General features: G+C 32.0%; 2 protein-coding genes and 1 long non-coding RNA gene across 9 annotated transcripts; 1 reads left to right on the forward strand and 2 right to left on the reverse strand.

Moving 5' to 3' along the window:
* Positions 1-898: 898 nt before the first annotated feature.
* Positions 899-4,284, reverse strand: LOC149498789 (uncharacterized). Of its 3 annotated transcripts, none has more exons than XR_016322639.1 (3): positions 3,043-4,284; positions 1,402-1,556; positions 899-1,263 (listed from the first exon to the last, which is right to left on the reverse strand). It is a non-coding gene; the product is annotated as an uncharacterized LOC149498789 (long non-coding RNA). The 3 variants fall into 3 exon arrangements; XR_016322643.1 differs by lacking the exon at positions 3,043-4,284 and adding an exon at positions 1,685-2,045; XR_016322642.1 differs by lacking the exon at positions 3,043-4,284 and adding an exon at positions 1,668-2,045.
* A 2,137-nt stretch (positions 4,285-6,421) lies between these two features.
* On the reverse strand, positions 6,422-13,081 carry LOC149498790 (FKBP-like peptidyl-prolyl cis-trans isomerase family protein). Of its 5 annotated transcripts, none has more exons than XR_016322635.1 (9): positions 12,935-13,081; positions 12,493-12,770; positions 11,627-11,710; positions 10,700-10,749; positions 10,264-10,312; positions 9,888-9,962; positions 9,566-9,734; positions 7,068-9,119; positions 6,422-6,978 (listed from the first exon to the last, which is right to left on the reverse strand). XR_016322635.1 is itself a non-coding variant. In XM_089726192.1 (8 exons), exons 1-7 carry the CDS (start codon positions 12,969-12,971, stop codon positions 9,615-9,617), a joined length of 693 nt encoding a protein of 230 aa, XP_089582318.1. In that variant the 5' UTR covers positions 12,972-13,081; the 3' UTR covers positions 6,422-9,119; positions 9,566-9,614. The 5 variants fall into 5 exon arrangements, 2 of the variants coding, with proteins under 2 accessions (XP_089582318.1, XP_089582312.1); XR_016322636.1 differs by having other exon boundaries at positions 6,422-6,726; positions 6,880-9,119; XR_016322632.1 differs by lacking the exon at positions 6,422-6,978 and having other exon boundaries at positions 7,762-8,018; positions 8,178-9,119.
* Positions 13,082-15,041: 1,960 nt separating this feature from the next.
* On the forward strand, positions 15,042-18,567 carry LOC149498791 (DNA-directed RNA polymerases II and V subunit 8A-like). The gene is made up of 5 exons (XM_089723586.1): positions 15,042-15,199; positions 15,717-15,797; positions 16,940-17,097; positions 17,931-18,025; positions 18,211-18,567. The coding sequence occupies exons 2-5, from the start codon at positions 15,722-15,724 to the stop codon at positions 18,320-18,322; spliced, it is 441 nt and encodes a 146-aa protein (XP_089579712.1). The 5' UTR covers positions 15,042-15,199; positions 15,717-15,721; the 3' UTR covers positions 18,323-18,567.
* Positions 18,568-18,660: the final 93 nt, after the last annotated feature.

Here is an 18,660-nt window from a genome sequence, read left to right on the forward strand (position 1 = left end):
TATTATTATTATTATTATTATTTTAACTTGATTCACAACCCCAACTTCCAAACCGTTAAGTTGTCTCCGTTTTCTAACCAAAATAACTAACTACTACATTTTTTGCCCCTGAACTCGACACAACTGCAATTTTTTATTCCTAGTTTCTAAAATCGAGTCAAAATGGAATTTTTTTTTTTAAATTTGTAAATAAAAAATGCAATTTATGCTTGAGCTTGTAGTTCAATAATTCGTAAAATTATTTTAGTATCACAAAGTTAAATTTTATTGATTTAAATTCCTTTTTTTAACTACCATGAAATTAATTTCTTGTGAGCGAAGAGTAATTTAGTAGTTTTGGTAGGATTTGTCTAGCAACATTTGATGGTAGGCAAACAATTAATTGTGGGAAGCTTCTCTTCTCTTCTCTTTTGTCTTCTTTAAGGTTTAAACTGAAATTAAGCACAGAAACGTAAAAAAAAAAAAAACAACTAAAATAAAAACTATTCTTAGAAATAAAAAAAATTAATGCTTTTGCTTTTCAAATATTGGGATTATTATATATACTTATGGTTAATAGAATAATTAGTAAATAATCAAATTACGTGGACAGTTAAACGGATATGATTATAGATACTTAGAGGTTCAGGAAAAAAAAAAAAGAATTTAGTACCCAAAGTTTGATCCATTTTCCCTCTTAAGCCTAATCATCTTATCTAAAAAAATAGTAATTTAAAATAGCTATCACATTTTTTAGTTAATTAGAATAATAATTACACAGAAATGGATATTCTTTAAATCCAATATCAATTTGAATGCTAAAATTCCTAAATTTGATATTTGGACAAATCTGACTAAGGTATAGCAATTGAAATTGAATCTCTTAATATAATTACTAATCAGAAATTATTATTTTCAAACTATGTAATTGTCATTTGTTAAGAAAAAAATAGTGTACATTGAAATATACGGTTTTACTTTTGGATAGCATACTGAAATACAACATATGAGATAACATGAAACTTAAAATAAAATAAGCAGAGATGGTGCGTCTTCTTTTGACCGTTGGCCTACCATTCTCCAAGTAGGAGAAATTGCTTGTTGAAACAATGAGAGAAAGCCATTTCTCATCTTACAACCCACCATTTGTCCCAAGCAAAAGCTTTTCCTCTAGTTATTGGTAACTGTCATTGCTACCTCAGCCGTTTTCTTCAACTGTCAACAAAACACACTCCCTCTCTCTCTCTCTCTCTCTCTGACCTTGAGAATTTTAAAATGCAATCCCTACAAAGGTAATACCCATTCAAATAAATTATCTTAGTTCAGTAAATAAAGCAATAAAGAAGCTTCAATTCCACATTTATGGCATCACCAATATCAACAATACCGTTGCATACGTAGAAATCTTTCTTGACTGTTTACCTGTTTAACCTACTCCTGTAGCCATCAGAGAGTTCCCTAATTCTCAACAGTTTGTTTCTACAGGGAACTTCAGCTTCTTTTACACTTGCCCACTAACAAGAACTTCAAGCATTTGGATTATTCTTGCGTCAGTCTCCCAGCTGGAAGTACTTTACCTGCCATTCAATGCCAAAACAAAGGTTTTCTCAGCAATATACCATTCTTTGAAATTCTATAAAGCATTGAAGCTTTAGTTTTGATGTATAGTTTTTTGACACTATACCTACCACAACATGACATGTACCTGACAAGCGTGTCATGCTAAGTTTTTCAAGAATGCCTGTGTTTACATTATTGGCATAATAAACTTCTGTTTAGATTTATGTGTGTATATATATATACACTTTTTTTGCAGTAAATATTTTTCCCATTTGATAATGAAATAGACCAATAACTAGTTAATAGTTATCATTAATTCTAATCAAGGCTGCTTAACTAAATCTAGTTGGTAGAGAGGATATGGAAAGAATGTTGATGCTAATTATGGAAAGTTTTAAACAGTTACACTAATTGGAGCAAACAAACAAAAAATAATAAGTTATTTTTCATTGTCATTGCAGATCCCTCCATTAGAAGTCCTTTTCTGCTTGAGGTTCGGATGAAAAACGTTGGTCTTCCTCATTTGATATGACGCCTAGTCACCTAATTTGAGAATAAGGGTTTCTGGGGCCACAAGTTAACTAAACTTCTCAACTGTATAACTGCTGAAAGCTAGCTTTAGACTATCTGAAAGGTTTCCTACGTTTCTTTAGCTTAACACAAGAAGAGTACACCTACCTGCCAAACTAAACATTACAAACATCTCCTAGCTAATGTTTCTCCCTTGTGTATAATCTAGTTCAATCATTTTCATTTCCTATTTTATAGATATCACAGATATGTCTCACTTCTATCTTGACCCTTTCAGAGCATAAAATATAGTTTTTTGAAAAAGGAAATTTAGTTGTGGAAACTAAGAAATATAATAAAAAATGCTTGTTTGAGTACAACACACTTTTTTTGATCTTTGTGGGTATTAGGTAGAAGACAGGGATGCAATTGTCAAACTGTTGGAATGGATACATTCCTTCAAATGAATTTTCATACTAACCATGATGTAATACAACACCTTTACATTCTCCAATAATAATCAGATGCAATTTTAATGTATGCTTCAGGGATCAAAGAATAAGTCTTTGTTTATTTGAACAGTGAAAACAAAAACCAATGCACCAGACAGTTTCAACAACCTTTTGAGCTTCTGACTGATCCATCAAAAAGTGCACTTGAAGGTGATATTTGCAAAAATAGGCACATGTTTCCATCACAGTAAGTTGGTTTTGAAATAATATGTACCTCCCACTATGAATAAAGGAAAGTATACTATTCCAATAGGGTTTCAATTGCTATTTTGAAGTTTTATAAACTAAGCCATCAAAAAAGTGAATTTGAAGGGGATGTTTTAAAAAAACCCCTGCCATCATCAATAGGTAGTTTTCAATAATATGTAGCTCCCACTATGAAAATGAGAAACCAATGACAATGAACGTGTAGTTGAAGAAAAAAATTTTTCAAGTAGGAAAATATATCAATAGTATGAAGAACAAATGCACTGAACCATACCTTTCGGCTCAAGTTTTGATTGACGCAATAAACTTGGAAGTCCAAGTTGATTGCAAAATTTTGTCGCGTTTACATTTGTCGAGAGAGCCTAAATTTGTATAACAGCCCTCTCCAAGACAATCACAAAGGGGAAAACCACCAAGAATCTTGAACACTACGCAAGTGCGGCAACAATCACCTTGTAGGCCACTTAAATAATGACACAATTACTATGCATTAGCAAATTTCAACAGCTCATATTGTCAAAATCCTTGCAATAGTTTATTCCACAAAACCAGAAATCATCATATAATGTCTGCATATAGACAAAGGAATACATCCAAAAGTCTACTGTTACTCACGATTTTCATATATTGATGCATATCAGTCAAAAACAAATGATGATAAATGCAAACTGAAGAGCCATAATTGAAACACTTAGTGATGCATAAGAATTTTTATTATATATTTTGGTAGTTGGTGATTTAAAAGGATTAGAAAGTTACCGAATTTCTTGATAAACTAGTTTGTTTTATTAGCTTAATCAATTATGACTGATTTCTATTCATTTCTGGAACTACTTGCCTTCAAATAAATATACAGTTTAGCAAAAACACTTCCCTTGAACTATCCATGTGTTGAGTAGTCATTCATCGGTAAGATCATTATGATAGTTTATACTTAACTGCTTAGTTACTATTGAAACCAGAAGGCATTTGATGCTGAAATGTAACAAAGAGGAGGCGGAATTGGAAGTCCATGGATGTCAAACAATTTAAGACAGTGGATTCATAAGACGGTAGAACAAATAATCATGCTTATTGACGTAGAAGAGAAAAATGAAGTTCTTAACAAGGAACAAATTAGAACTAAAAAAAAAAAAAAAAAAAAGATTTAATCTGGGCCTAGCGATAACACACTCTAGATATAGCAGCCTGGTAACAAAAGCTTTTTACAAGAAATGGGTATCAAAGTCGAGCCATGCTGCTTCCTTTATTTTACTTTAGTTTTTACTGTAACACCCACCGCCTAGTCCCGAGAGACTCAACAGTAAATGCCACATTCGGTGCCGGATACACCGTCTTAACTTAACATATAAATTATAAAATTAGATTATGAATTAGAGAAGAAAAACAAAGAGAAAAACAAAGAGAAAAAGAAAAGAGGAAGTTGGCGTTGGACATGGGAGAAGAAGAAAAGAAAGTGTTTGCTCAATAATTGGAGTTACTTATAAAGCAACTAAAGGGTAGTTTAATCTTTTCTCCTATTGGATGGCTAAGATTAAATCAAAAGTAATCTCATCTAATGGCCACAAACAATCTCCAATTAAATTCCTTCAAAATATTATTTGTCTCCATAAAATTCTCAAATTTAATCCTTAAAAATAATTCCTCAAATTTCCTTACTTAATATAACACCATAATTTACTATTCACGAATATCTAAATTCTCCAAAAAATATTCATTACTTATTTTCTACCCATAAAAATCATGTATGCATACTCCAAAAATATTAAATAAAATATGACACATAGATAGTAATTTTTCCGGACCAAAATAATGCTTATTCCCGAACGGATGGTACTATTCACAGACCAGTAAAACTATTATTTTAGACAGAAAAATCAGGGCGTTACATTTACCTTTTAAAAAAAAAAAAAAAAATTGAACAAGAGGGCTGCATTGCATGATTTCAGTACGCTATGTAAAGCACAAGAGATGCTATGCTTGGTTAATAAGGACGAGATGAGTGGAAAAGGAACAAAGAAGCAGCCGGAAAACTGCAAATGTGCAGAGAGTTCCATTTGTGTGAATGAGATGGGAAGAAAATGAAATTACTGCTACTTTATTTATCTTGAAAATATTCTTACATCATGAAATTGATATTCATCATGAAATTGATAAAAGAAAATTTGTAAAAATAATTCTCTCTCTCTCTCTCTCTCTCTCTCTCTCTCTTCCAATTTTCCATACTGAAATGATTTGTTTTTATGCTAAGAGAAAGGAATTTTATATTTTCTTCCTTTGCCTATTGCCTTTCCACTAATTTAAAAAAAAAAAAGAAAAAGAAAGGGCATTGGATCCTTCCCTTCCATCCTTTCCTACCCCACGTTATCCTGCTTTTTTTACACTTTCACCAAAACTAACATCCCACTAAGTGATTCGCGGGAAAACAAGAAATACTGAGCACTGGCTTCATGACATAGTGGGGATCAACTAACAATCCTACAAAGAGTCGAGAAAACAATCCTAAAAGCAGGATTAACCAAATGAAACGAAAAAGACAACAGTTGAAAAGTAGGACAAAGAAGGAATTTTCATTCAGATAACACTGATGGATAAAAAGGTTAAAGAAAAGCACATTTGTTATATAATGTGAATCGCAAGTACTACAAAGAGGACGCTGCCATCATACAAGGAGAATATACAAGAGAGGCGCAGGCAGGCAGGCAGCAAAAGCAAGTAGAAGTACAGGGATAAGTTTTGAAATGTCTGCATCAAGTAATCAGTAAGGTCAATAAGTGGGGAACATTAAGTGGTTATAGTCACAATTCGTAACGAGAAACATCATGATTTTCTAATAAGACGCTAACAATTTAACATCAACTGGTACATTTTAATACACCAATGTTGAGATTTTTATACCCTAACGAACTTGGTTCTAACTTGATCAATACCATACGGTATACAGATGAGTATACAAACATGTGTCGCACAGGACCATACAATGGAAATAAAAATCGACAAAAATGCTACTAATCCAATATTATTCAGTAAATAAATAATGCAATATGATTTTTGTCAAACACTATCAAGACTTTATAATAGATCAGGAATTTATAATGTTTGGCAGGGTAAATAAGTGATTATTACTCTTGAATGGCAATGGGATAAGGTGGTGTTACCAACTTCGTTTTTAGTATCATACTCCGTCTATGGAAGAATGTGTATATAACATTTTTTCTGTTCATGATATTCAACTTCCTGAGCACAATGATGGTATAACACAAAAGTATTGTCTTTTGAGAAGGATCCTGGGTGAAAGAAGTTAGCCTTATGGTTGTCAATGCCTTCCGCTCACTATTGTCATATCCATTCCATTCATTTTGTTGAGCCAAGTGATGTTTCTCCACGAACTTTCAAGTTGAAGTGGTCAAACCAAATAATTTTCTAAAATTTAAGGAGAAAAATTGAAGAATATTTAAATCAATTGAACTACCATTCTTCAAATTCCCTTAACATTTCATGGGAGATGTGCAAAAACATGTGTTTTTTCCATATTTTATTCATTGTCAAACTATGATAAGTTTCATTTGGTTGCGGCAGAAAAGACAAGATTTGAATGATAGAAGACCAGGACGCAGTAGGCAGCATTGGTTGTGAAGGGTACAGGAGCAACATGCAACAAAATGAAAGCTGAAATCCATTTATTTTCACTGACTAATACCTTCAAGTGATAAAATTTTTTAATTACTAGCGCTGTACTTGAAGAAACAGAAGGTTACAGGAAAGAGAATACATCCCTAAAAAGGGATAATTAATCTCATTTGTAAAAGTGTGTGAACCGTAAAGCAGTAATGAGTAATGACAGACATCCTCTACATTAGAAGTGATGACAAATAACGTCCTTGATGCATGTTTCATTAGATGGCATATAAGATGCATCAGTCTCTGCAGCTAGCATAAGATGCCGCCTTTATTGGAGCTGTAAGTTGACCTCAGAATAAGTAAATCCTTATGCTTTTGTTGTTAGAAATTAACACTAGCAGTGTTGCTCATGAAAAGATCAGAATGGAAAAAGTCCCATAGGTGGTCGCAAACCTATTATTTTGACCAGTTAGTGATCAGAGAGACTAACCTGCACAAGTTACTAGAAAGTATGGCATTCAAGGATGTGCTTCAGCAGATCTCTAATCAGATACTTCAGTAAAGATGCTTGGAAAGATAGTTGATGGACCTGAAATAGTCCAAATCTGGACAGAGTCATGTGACCTAACACTAAGCATGAGAGATTTCAAAAAAAACGGAGATGCCAGTTTTATATACCTGCATCACCCTAAATAAAAGAAAACAGCTAAATGCTTTCAGCCATGGGTAAAACTAGAATCTGAATATTTAAGCAACATTGATGCATTCGCTGAAATTGATTTATTGAGTCTGCAGATAATTTACTCTTTTGCTAGTGGAGGTCGAGTCCTGCAAGTAATTTGAGTGACTTGTCTTTGTCCTCTAATGGAGGAAACCCACATGTAATTCCTTCACAACAAAGTAAGAGTACGTATTTCGAGAGAAACCATTTGGAAAATTAAATGAACACTTGCATGGCGGCAAGTGGAAATGAAACTACGTAATATCTAATCGAACCCAGAGTAGTAAAAACATTTAAAATTGAACATAGATAAAAAAAAAAATTTTTAAAAAAAAGGTACTGCAAGTGAATATATACCACCCGTACACCCTATACCAGCTTAACTCCATAAATAACTGTGCCCCAAATTCTTCAAGTCTGCTTATGTCTTAACATGTTTGGAAAAGCAGTAATTGAACATTCATTTACCTTAGGATTACGAACATGATATGAATTTATTGAAAAACAAGAAAAAAAAAAAACTTTATTTATATATCAAATGACTCAACTGCAAGCAAACAAACACAAAATAAGAGATTAACTTGAAGGATAAACATATAAAAAATTCAAAAATAGACAATAATATGGCCATTGACATAAGTCAGGGAACTGTTTCATTTGATAAAAGTCTCATGCTCCTTTTTTATAATTTTTTTTAATGTTTAGATTGACAAGAATAATTTACCATTTACAAGTCTAATTTTGCCCTTAAACTAGCATTTTTTTTTTATTTTATTCTGATCATCAGCGTTTGAAGTTATGCAATCAAATCCTTATAACCTTCCGTCAGCAAACCCCACTGGTGTACATTTGCATGAGCACAAAAAGACCCTGAACTTAAGCTAAAATCTTCATCTTTATTTATTATTCTGTATCCGAGAAAAAAATAAGAAAAAGATAATCCACCAGTTACAAAATCGAAAAACCATCAAATTATTGAAATAGGAAATATAATAGGAGTCCAAAACAAAGGGACATACTAAGAAATTGGTTCAAGAAGTCGAGAGAAAAGCAGAGGTTAGGAGAACCTGAGATGAAACGACGTCGCTTAGGCTTTCTTCAACGGCGACGTTAACTTACAACAGTGCGGCACTGCTCCTTTTAAGCTCCCAATTTCACTCTTAAAAAAGAAAATTAAAAATCATATAAAAATTTACATGAAATAGAGGATCTTACTGGAATGGAGTTGGTGGTTGTGGAGAGTAAATTTCATTTTCAGGTAGTTTGTGCTCTGCTTAACCTTGAACTTCATCGTCTTTGTCTTTGGTTCTTCGCAATTTTCCCGCCCTTTTGATGTTGCCTTGGGCTTTTGAAAGTCCAAGGTCCATTTGATGCTTATTTATGTAATTTGGATAAATTATGAAAAAAAAAAAAAAAAGAAACTTATGTAAAGTTTGTTATTTATAGTTTCTCTATTTTAGGCACTGTCATAAATAAATACTACAAATGCAAATGTTCAAAAATATATTTTCACTCCAATGTTTAGTTAATAATAGGATTAGCAAGTAAATTATATATGGATTTTTCTTTTTTTTTTTTTTCGAGATGTTAATTTTTATACTGATTGGTTATTTAAATTATCCTTTTTTTTTTTTTTGAAATATTAAATGATCCTCCTTAGAATCTCTTGCCTTTGCTCTCTCATGATATGGCTAATATTGCCCAATTCATTATTATTGACAGAATAAAGTTATTATAACGATTTTAACAGTAAAATATTATAATTAATCTAATTCATAAAAATGAAAAATACTCTTTTTGAGTACAAAAATTTTTAAATCCTTATTATTTAATAGGGCCATTCATTGTTGAGCACGAATAATTAGTGGTAAATTATAAATTCTATTTCTTAGTTATTTTTTTTATAAAATTTGTTAATACAAAATTCAGAAAGCTATATTAATGAAAATACAACTCCAATAACAGAGGTTCGGTTGAGTGGAAATGACTCGGGTTCCCAGCCCCGTCACCTGTGTTATAAAATTAACTTCCATCAAAATCAATGGCCATAATTTATCTATTAGATGTTCTTTCATGTCAAAAGCAAGCTATATTATTTTCTTAAGTTGCCATTGATTTGCCCAAAATTTCAGCTCATAAACTTCAATAATGATAATATGTGTGGTTCTGTAGTTTTACAACATAAAACCATAACCAATTAGCAGATACCTCACTATCCACTATGAGCTGATATCATAAAGATAAAGGTATGAAAAGTAGGTCAGCGGTTTATCTACTTGGTCTCAAATTTGAAGAAGAAAAAGAAGAAGAAAAGAAAGGCTTCTAATGGTAAAAAAGAGATGTTGAGCTCTTCTTCTTGATATTAATCTTCATAGCTTATATCAATACTTCTCAATTGGTACAATACTGGGGGGAAAGAATTGAACAAATGAAGGTACATAAAGCAACAACTCACATATTGGTGAAGAACAATCACAAATTTGAGATGGAGATGCAAAATGCTTCTACTCTTCGTCGATTTCAAGACCCGGTATGTATTCCAAACTGACATCAAATATTACAGGACTATTCGGAGCCACCCTTGGCCTTCCTGGAGCTGAAGTGAGACCTTTTGGGAATGCCAACTAATGACAAGAAGATTAACCAAACAATTATTGTAATATTTTTTCAGAAAATAGAGATACTTGTATGGTTGTTGTCAAGAGTGCTAAACAAATAACATCTATCCATCATTTTTTTATTTCTTTAAGTAAATTGTTGAGGAAAAAATAAATTACCAATCCTGGAATGTAGAGCCGACGCTTCCCTCCAACTTTCATGCTCAGAATCCCTTCATCAAGTCCTTTGATCACCTATTATAGGCATTTAAATTGAATATCAAAAGCAAGTGCAGAAAAACATCAGGAGTGACAAAATATATTGTTCTGTTTAAAGAGAGTAGGTTTTTGATTCTTTTGAAAATGTTGGCTTCACAGAACTAATTGAAAAACATTAAAGTTTAAATGTACATGCACAAATGGTGCTAATTACAATAAACAAACTTAGATGAGTAATACAGACTGAGCTTTAATACATCTTTATAACTATTTGTCTGAGGGGAGGGAGAATTTTACGAGTTACCAAAATTTACAGAGAATCATGTATAGGGCTTACCTGACCAGAGCCAACGCGGAAAATATAGATCTGTCCTTTCTCCAGTGAACTACCAAAAAAAAAAAAAAAAATTTATTATAAGAAAAGTTTCATCAAACCGAGTACCCTTTGTGGGACCTATACAAAGTACAAGAATAATTTCTACACAAATATATCATAAAAAACTGTTGTTGGAATCTAAACTCGTTTTATTACCAACTTATTCCAGCATCCAAAAATTCAACATTGCAAATCATTAATTTGCATGGGAAAAATCAACTGCTGGCAAGCAAGCTATCATAGCATATACTTATGCCGAGACCTCCCTTTGTAAAGTCCAGATTTTATACTAGTAGAAAACATGTAAAACTAAGTATAAAATTCTACGAAAAGCCACAAGCAATTTTTTCAATATTTTACCAGTTAAAATAAATATATTACACTTGTGAAGATTTACCTGTCAAATATTTGGCCAGAGGGAACCATTGCAACATAATTAGCTGCTACCTGTGATTATGAATGATACTGGCATCAGACAGGGTCAGAGAGAGAAGATATGGGCATAAAACAGAATCAGAAGGTCAGAAGACAAATAAAAATTTCAAGCATTTGCAGTCTGAGAGAGAACTGGTTTTCTCCTCTCATAACTGATACAAGTAAATTGAATGAATCAAGATGTTAGTCGGAGTCACTAAAGAATGGTGGTCATAAACCCTGTGTTTGATCTACCTCTACCTCAAATTTCAAATATCTTGACAAAAAAAAAAAAAAAAAATTCAGTTTTATAGAAGCCTAATTCAATCTATGGCGGTTTTGATTCTTCTGAGAAAAACAAGCTTTGTACATAAATTAAGAAAACATGTAAATTGGAAACATTGACCATAGGTACTAATGCTCCTGCTCAAAAAGTATGGTTGCTGTCCTCAACTGAAAAGCCAAATTTCAGCAGAGCGAGGAAGCCTGATGCTGGTATGCAACCAGGCATCTCATTATGACACCACGGACAATAAAGGCCTTTTCGGGTCTTTGGAAGTTCAAAACTTTTGCACTGATCCCAGCCTAAAATTTAGTGTAGCATTTAAACTAACTCCAGTGGTATACAATAAAGGTTTGAGAGTTAGGAAAATACATCAAATCTCATCACCTGATGCAAGACCCCAGTAGACCCCCAAAGGCTGTTTGAAAAGACTATACAAATAATAATAGGTCAAAGAAGATGGATACAATCTTCAAACTCTGTCTATGCAGGTCAAGAAAAACATAATCAGCTAATTTATCCATTAACTAGATTGTTGTAGGTCCTCAAAGTTTTCACATTTGGAGCTATATGTATTCTTCCTTGTGTTTCTAGTTTAATTCACACAAGACACAGGAATTTACGCACCTGAAAACCAATTGGTGGACTAGGGCCCTTACCAACTTTAATATCCTTGTATTGCAACCCAGACTCGGTAGTCACCATAGGTACCTTCAGCAAACAGAATTACATCCATGTTTAGTACTGAACATCAACATTCTAGGCCAAAAGCTAGTTTAACCAGAACCAACGGTCTGCTAAATGCATGTATACATATATTTTACCACAACAATAAAGTGTTTTTAGTAGCAACAGCATCATAATACTGTTGAACCTTTCAATTTAGAACCCAAATATGCCTCAATAAGCCTCCAATTCAAGTGTGAACTGGCAGTGCATCTCAACAATATGCACAGTAATGGCTTAATCATGTCTAGAACAAAACAAAAATATAAGGTATATTGCAAACTTGCAAGGTAATAAGTAATTACTTCATTTATCCAAATTAGTGACCAAATGTAGGAAAACAGCACATCGCAAAACAAGGTAAAACTTATCAAGATGGTTCTGAAATGCACCAATAAAACTTCCAAAGATGGTCCTGAAATTCACCGATACATGCTAAGATAGGATCTTTATTGAAATTAAGGGTCTAAACTAGAAAAAGGATGGAATAAATAGGAGTAATATTCTGAAAATGAATACTTGAAATTTATCCTATAAATCAAGTTTCCCTTCTTGATTCCAATTTGCTAGCAAATTGAATATTTCCAATATTTGAAATGCACATTTTCATTATACCAAGCATGAAATTCCACTTTTCCGGAATTCATTTATACCAAACAAGTTTTTATACATTTTACTTGTCAGAAACAAAACAAAGCAAATAAAGTAAAATAAAATAAAACGAAGGAGAAATGAGCAGATTAGGGGAATATGTTATCTCACCATACATTTTCAAGCTCCTTCTCGCAAGTATCATCACATAGTTTTGGCTTATCTTCCGGAGGCAAGCCAGCTCCAATGGCATTACATGAGTCTATTAGAAGGCTCGAAACCCCAAAACCAAGCCCTAGCACATCCCTACGCTTAATTGAACCCATGGCATCCTTGTTCGAATTTCCTGTCCTCGACGCTCTAACTGTCAACTCCAAATTTGAAGCCAAGCTCCGAACTTTATCACAGGAACTGCCATGGCGACTGGCATGCAAACTTTGCAGAGAAACAGAGCCTAGAACAACAATTATAATCTAATTCATCAACAATATCTTGGAGTTTTTGCTTAATTTGATTAAACAGAAACGTATGCTTCTCGAATTGATTGATTGATTGATTAATTAATTAGATAGGATAAATTGATTTTGGGAAATTAATTGTAGAAAATGAAGCCCGTACCAATTGGGAGCAGCAGAGATGAAGGAGAAACCGCCATTTTTGTTACAGTCAGATTCTTTTTTTTTTTAATTTATTTATTTTTGAGGAGTTCGTAACGTTCATAAGTGGATAACGAAATCTCGTTGGCTGTCACCCCATCGCTGTTGCTGACCAAATTCTCTCCTTGGGTAAATTCTGCACGGTAAATGCTAGGGTAAATTATGTACAGTGAATTTATATGAATTTGTGCTGTGTTTAGGAAGAGGAACTAAAATAAGTAGTAAAATCTTACTATTCATTTCCCTTTCGAAATAGAGCGAAAATTAGGTAATAATGGTATAAATAAATTTATTTTATACCTTTCCTAACATTTTCATTCAAACTACATAAAAAATTTTGAAATTTTCAATATATTTTCACCATTTATTTTACATTTATCCAAACAAAATATAAGATCATTTATATTTTTTAACCTGCACTCATATTCGTTTGATCATCTCAGCTACTATTAAAGTAACGGTTGGGATTAAGGCTCTTTCGATAGCAGCTTTTAAATTAACTTTGATATTTTAATCAAGTTAAAATTTTATTTTTTATTAATTGTACCGTTTGGCAACACAACTTTTATAATTATATATTTTAGAAGTTGAAAGAGTTTATTACAAAACGTGTAGCTTTTAATTAAATTTTTTGACATATACTATTTTTTCCTTTGAATTCCGCTCATTAAACCGTTGATATCAATTTTTTTTATCATTTTAAGTTATTTTTATTTCTAATTTAAACTGTTATTGACAGCCACCAACTAAAAATTAATAATTAACACTTAAAACCTAATAGCTATTATAATAATTAACAGCAATTAAAATAATTAATATTATCGAATCCAGCTGGAATATCAAGCCTGCTTCTCTTCAAGTGCAAAGTATGATCAACTTATGCTAGAGGTTTCGCAAGTTATGTAAGAGTGAGTGAGGATTTCAAGAAATAAAAAGAAGCTAGAAAATTCATTTTATCAAGGGATATTGATATATTCCATGTCTTAACTTTTGCTTTTTTTTTTTTTTTTATTTTAAGAAAATATTTAAAATTGAATAATTAAACATTTTAAAAATTGTAATAAAGTATTTATTGCTGAATGGAATATAAAAAATTTCACTCAGCTAACATGGATCGCGGCATAAAATTATGATATGGAAAAAGCTATTATGAACTTCCAAACAATATGAAATCTTATTATTTCCCTTAATTTAAATCGACACAATTAAATTTTCTTCCTCAATCTCTTGTTTGGAACAAATGAATTTCATAAAATTTTGTAGAATTTATTTAGAAATTTATATTTCTGTATTTGGAATGAAAAAAAAAAAAATGCAGATTTCAATTCTATGGAATTCGACATAATTACACCAAATTTCATAAAAATAGTTAGAATTTTCAAGTGAATTCCACAAAATTAGGTCATCCAACTTTTTATGATAAACTACCATTCTCTTTCTATAAAGTCAAATTTTCAATTTTTTACTTATTTATTTATCAAGATTGAATAAAATAATGTAAAAAAATTTTTTTTAGAAAAATATTTTTATATTATTGTGTTTTTTATTTTAATATTTTTCATTTTTTATTTAATATTTTGAGCTTTTTTTTTTTACTATTGAGGAGAGAGATTCAAATTAAATATGCATTTATCACTAAATTAAACGCAATAATTTTATTAATATTATTTTTTATATATTTATTTTAATAAAATTATAAAAATATATACAACATAATATAAATATAATTGATATTTATTATTATAAAATTATTATTCGAAGGATATTTTAGAAAATAAAACAAAATAAAATTTTAATTATGAATTTGTTGCGATGGTTAAGTAGAATTTAATTAAATTACATATTTTGAATTAATTATATCAAATATAAATGATTTATTTACAAATAAATTTCATATTTTGAATTCGAAACGTATAGTATTAAAATTAAAAAAAAATGATAAATTTAAAATTTTTCTCAAAATTAGTTTTACAGCCGTATAAATTAACATTGTAAATTTATTTATTGATCCATATTCTTTTACGCTGAACAAACAAACCCTAATCCTTTTTAATTTTATTTTTCTTGTTTTTTTATGCCTTAGAAATAAGGCTGGTCAGTGCTATAAAAACGATATTTACGCTCAATTCTTTCTAGCTGTCTGTGTCCTCCCTCTCTGCTTGGTCTTGGCTTCTCTGCAACCCCATACAAAGAAAGCTTTCATTTTAAAGCTCACTTTTCACTTCCTGTAAGTCCCTTTCTTTCTCTTCTGCATATTTTATGATTTGTTCTGAGAGAAATGACTAGTGTATTATCTAACGCTATGCTTTTTTAATTTGTAGTTTAAGTTCTTCAGTCTTGTATAGTTATGGGTCTGTGCTTTGCAGTTGTATAATCTTTTTTGCTTATTTCACTAATATTACTTCTATTTCGCTTCCCTGTTTGGTCTATGTGAAACCAGAGGAATCTCGAAGCATATTTGCTTTAATGGGTTTGAAACGTCAAACAGAAAATCCAGTTCGTTTTTTGGAATTTTGACCATCTGGGTTTAGTGGTCTCCTTCAATTTCTATGTATAACCATTTATTCTTTGATGACTTTAACTTTCGGGTGCACTTGGAGTTTCAATATGTGCTTGTTTTTTTCTAATAAGAAGTTCGTATGTGTTAGTTGCTTTGTTTCCACTAGTCTTGTTGATTCTGTTTTAAGTTCTTTTTCATTGCGTGTTTGTGGATGCTCATTTGCTAATGGGTCTTCACTCTGCAGTAACAATGTCGAATATACTTCTCTTCGAGGATATTTTTGTGGTTGATAAACTTGATCCAGATGGTAAAAAGTTTGATAAAGGTATGCTTTTCGTAATTCTCTTCGACTCAATTTATCCTTTTCTTTTTTAATGCTTATAAAATTATCATATATCTCCCAAATAAAAGGTTGAAGCCTTTATTTATTTTGTTATTGAATTGCTCTATTCAGTTTTTCTGCCTTTTTTGAGCCTTTTCTGGGCTTACAGTATTAGATTACTTGCTGTACTTTGTTATATGTGCAAAACTGTCTTTGCGTTTCTAATTATAAGTCAGATTAGAAATTGCTGATTCATCATCTCGGAAAATCTTCTTATAGTGCGTGCCAATTTAGGCATGCAACTTTTATCTCTCCTAGTCAAAACTAAGTAAGCTTACCATGCCAGTTTTAACTAATAATCAATCCCCTTTTTAGATGAGCACTGACATTCATCTTGTTTATATTGTTTGATGGTAGAGTTTTACTCGTCACACTAATGCAACCAATAAGAAACTTCAGAGACAGCAAAATGGAACATGGAAGATCCATAAAGATAATCATACCCTTCAAAGCTAATGTTTCCTTTGACAATGGTGTAATCATTCTTAACCAGCTGTCTACTGTGTTTAATAGCATTGTTGTGAACCTTAATTGTTCTATCTGGACCTGAGTGACAGTGAGTAGTCACATTTTGTTATGTGCTTCTTATTCGGTAGTACTCTATTTTCAATTTTTCCTAATGCCCAATTAAGTGGAAGTTCTTCAGAGGAACCTGACCTCTAGAGATTCTGTTAGTCAGTTACAATTGGTTTCTAGCACGTATTAAGTGTAAAGAATTGTGAGCTTCAAGAAAATGATGAGCTCCTAAGTCTGATGGATATTGATACTATAGAGTTGAGAAACTTGACCCTTGGGTCTTTGCGCTCTAACAGCAGTATATTAAGTTACCTAGAGTACGATTTATTGTTTTTATTTTGATCTTCATGGTATGAATTTCCCATTGACATTAACATCACCACTTTACAAAATAGTTTAGAACGTCTGACACGTTTCCTGAAGAGTTAAATGAGAAAAAGAAACATGTAAAACCACTTGATCGCTCTTTTAGGCAAGCAATATGTATCATAAATATGAATTAGTCTTTCACTTCTTTTGAATTGCTTATGCATACATTGTGAACATATTATTTGTATGTGCTTTTTCAGTATCGCGTATTGAAGCACACAGCCAGAATTGTGACATGTTCATGCACCTAGATGTGAATTCAGAAATATATCCTATGGCTGTAGGTGATAAATTCACCATGGCATTGGCTCACACCCTTAATTTGGATGGAACACCTGACACTGGTTATTATACTCAGGTAAATTTTGTCTCCATTTATGGTACAAAATCATCTGTTCCAGAACATCTTGATATACATTATCAGAACTCTGTTTGTTTTTGGTTGTTAAATTGGCTGTACATGCATGTTAGCTGTTGACTTTTCTTATTAAATCATACTTCCCATAAAATTTGCTTCAAGTCTTAGCCACAAAGAATAGTCTTGCATTCCTTTGTCCTTTTAGCTCCCTAGCTGCACGCTATACATTGACTTGAGTTAGTAGATTACTTGGTTCAAAGAGTTTGCTTTCCTTTTCTTGTTGACAAGTTAATCTAGATTTATTTGAGTTAAGCAACCATTTCTCTGTTCAATGATTCTTGTTTTCAAATTTCTCTGTGATACAAAATTTGTATGTAGATTGTGCATGGCTCATCCTTCAATTGCTAAATTAATGTAGTTCATTATCTAATTGTGAAAGAAAGAGTTGAAGGTGCCAGGACTACTGGACCATTTTGCACTGTTGTTTATCACTGGTTCAGTTTAGTTTACAGGTATCTCGACATGCTTGATGTGGTATTATGTGGTTGATAACGGTGGATACAGGCTGAGAGAATGTGACAACTAAACTAATAGCTTGTGCATTATCAAGCAACATATTAGGATTTCTTTTTTCTTTTTTTCCCCTTCTGAAACATTATTTTATCCCGGATTATCAATATCACAGTACTGATAAGAAAGATAATGTCAAGTCCACAACTCTGGTACCATGGCACGGTGTCCGGCTATTCTTTGTTACCGATTGTTCCGGTCAAGACTTTGAAGTTATTTAAGCTCTAATATAGCATAGCTAATGAATTGCTCTCCTCTTGCAGGGAGCTAGGAAAACCCTTGCAGACAAATATGAGTACATAATGCATGGGAAGTTGTACAAGATCTCAGAGGAAGGTTCAGGGAGAAACGTTAAGGCGTACGAATCCTAATTTGGAAATAATTTTATATGCGTTTGTCAAATATGTTCATTATGTTGTTGTTTGCTAGTGCATTTGACCCAATCGTTGGGGTTATATAATTGATATGCCACCATAACATAATTTTCAATTTGGCATCTTCTTGAGACTTAAGGCTTTGATTTTCTCCTCTTTCTGGCTTCAGGGAAATATTTGTTTCATATGGTGGGCTGCTAATGATGCTAAAAGGAGATCCTTCTCATGTCAATCAATTTGAGCTTGATCAGAGGCTATTTCTTCTTATAAGGAAGCTGTGAAGCCCTTCTAACCTGTCTAGCTGTTGTGCTTGATGTGGTATTACAAGGACAATTAATTGCCTTCCTAGAGATTGTCATGTGTCTTCTGTGTCTATAATGCCTATGCTTATGGCAAACTTGAACTTGGTTTGGTTTATGATTATCTTATGTGGATAATGGGTAACCAGGGAAAACAAGAGATGGCTGTTGTGACCGTGATTCAATTTTTAACTGGCAACTTATGGTGTATTCTACCTTGACTATCATCTCTCTCTCTCTCTCTCTCTCTCTCCCGTGTGTGTATTTACTGTGTTTGAAAGAATGAAGAAATGATGCTCTTATAAATTTTAAATTTCTAT

Source organism: Jatropha curcas, chromosome 1 (genome assembly GCF_041381405.1).
Source record: "Jatropha curcas cultivar XTBG-Jc1 chromosome 1, XTBG_Jcur_1.0, whole genome shotgun sequence".
Taxonomy (NCBI): domain Eukaryota; kingdom Viridiplantae; phylum Streptophyta; class Magnoliopsida; order Malpighiales; family Euphorbiaceae; genus Jatropha; species Jatropha curcas.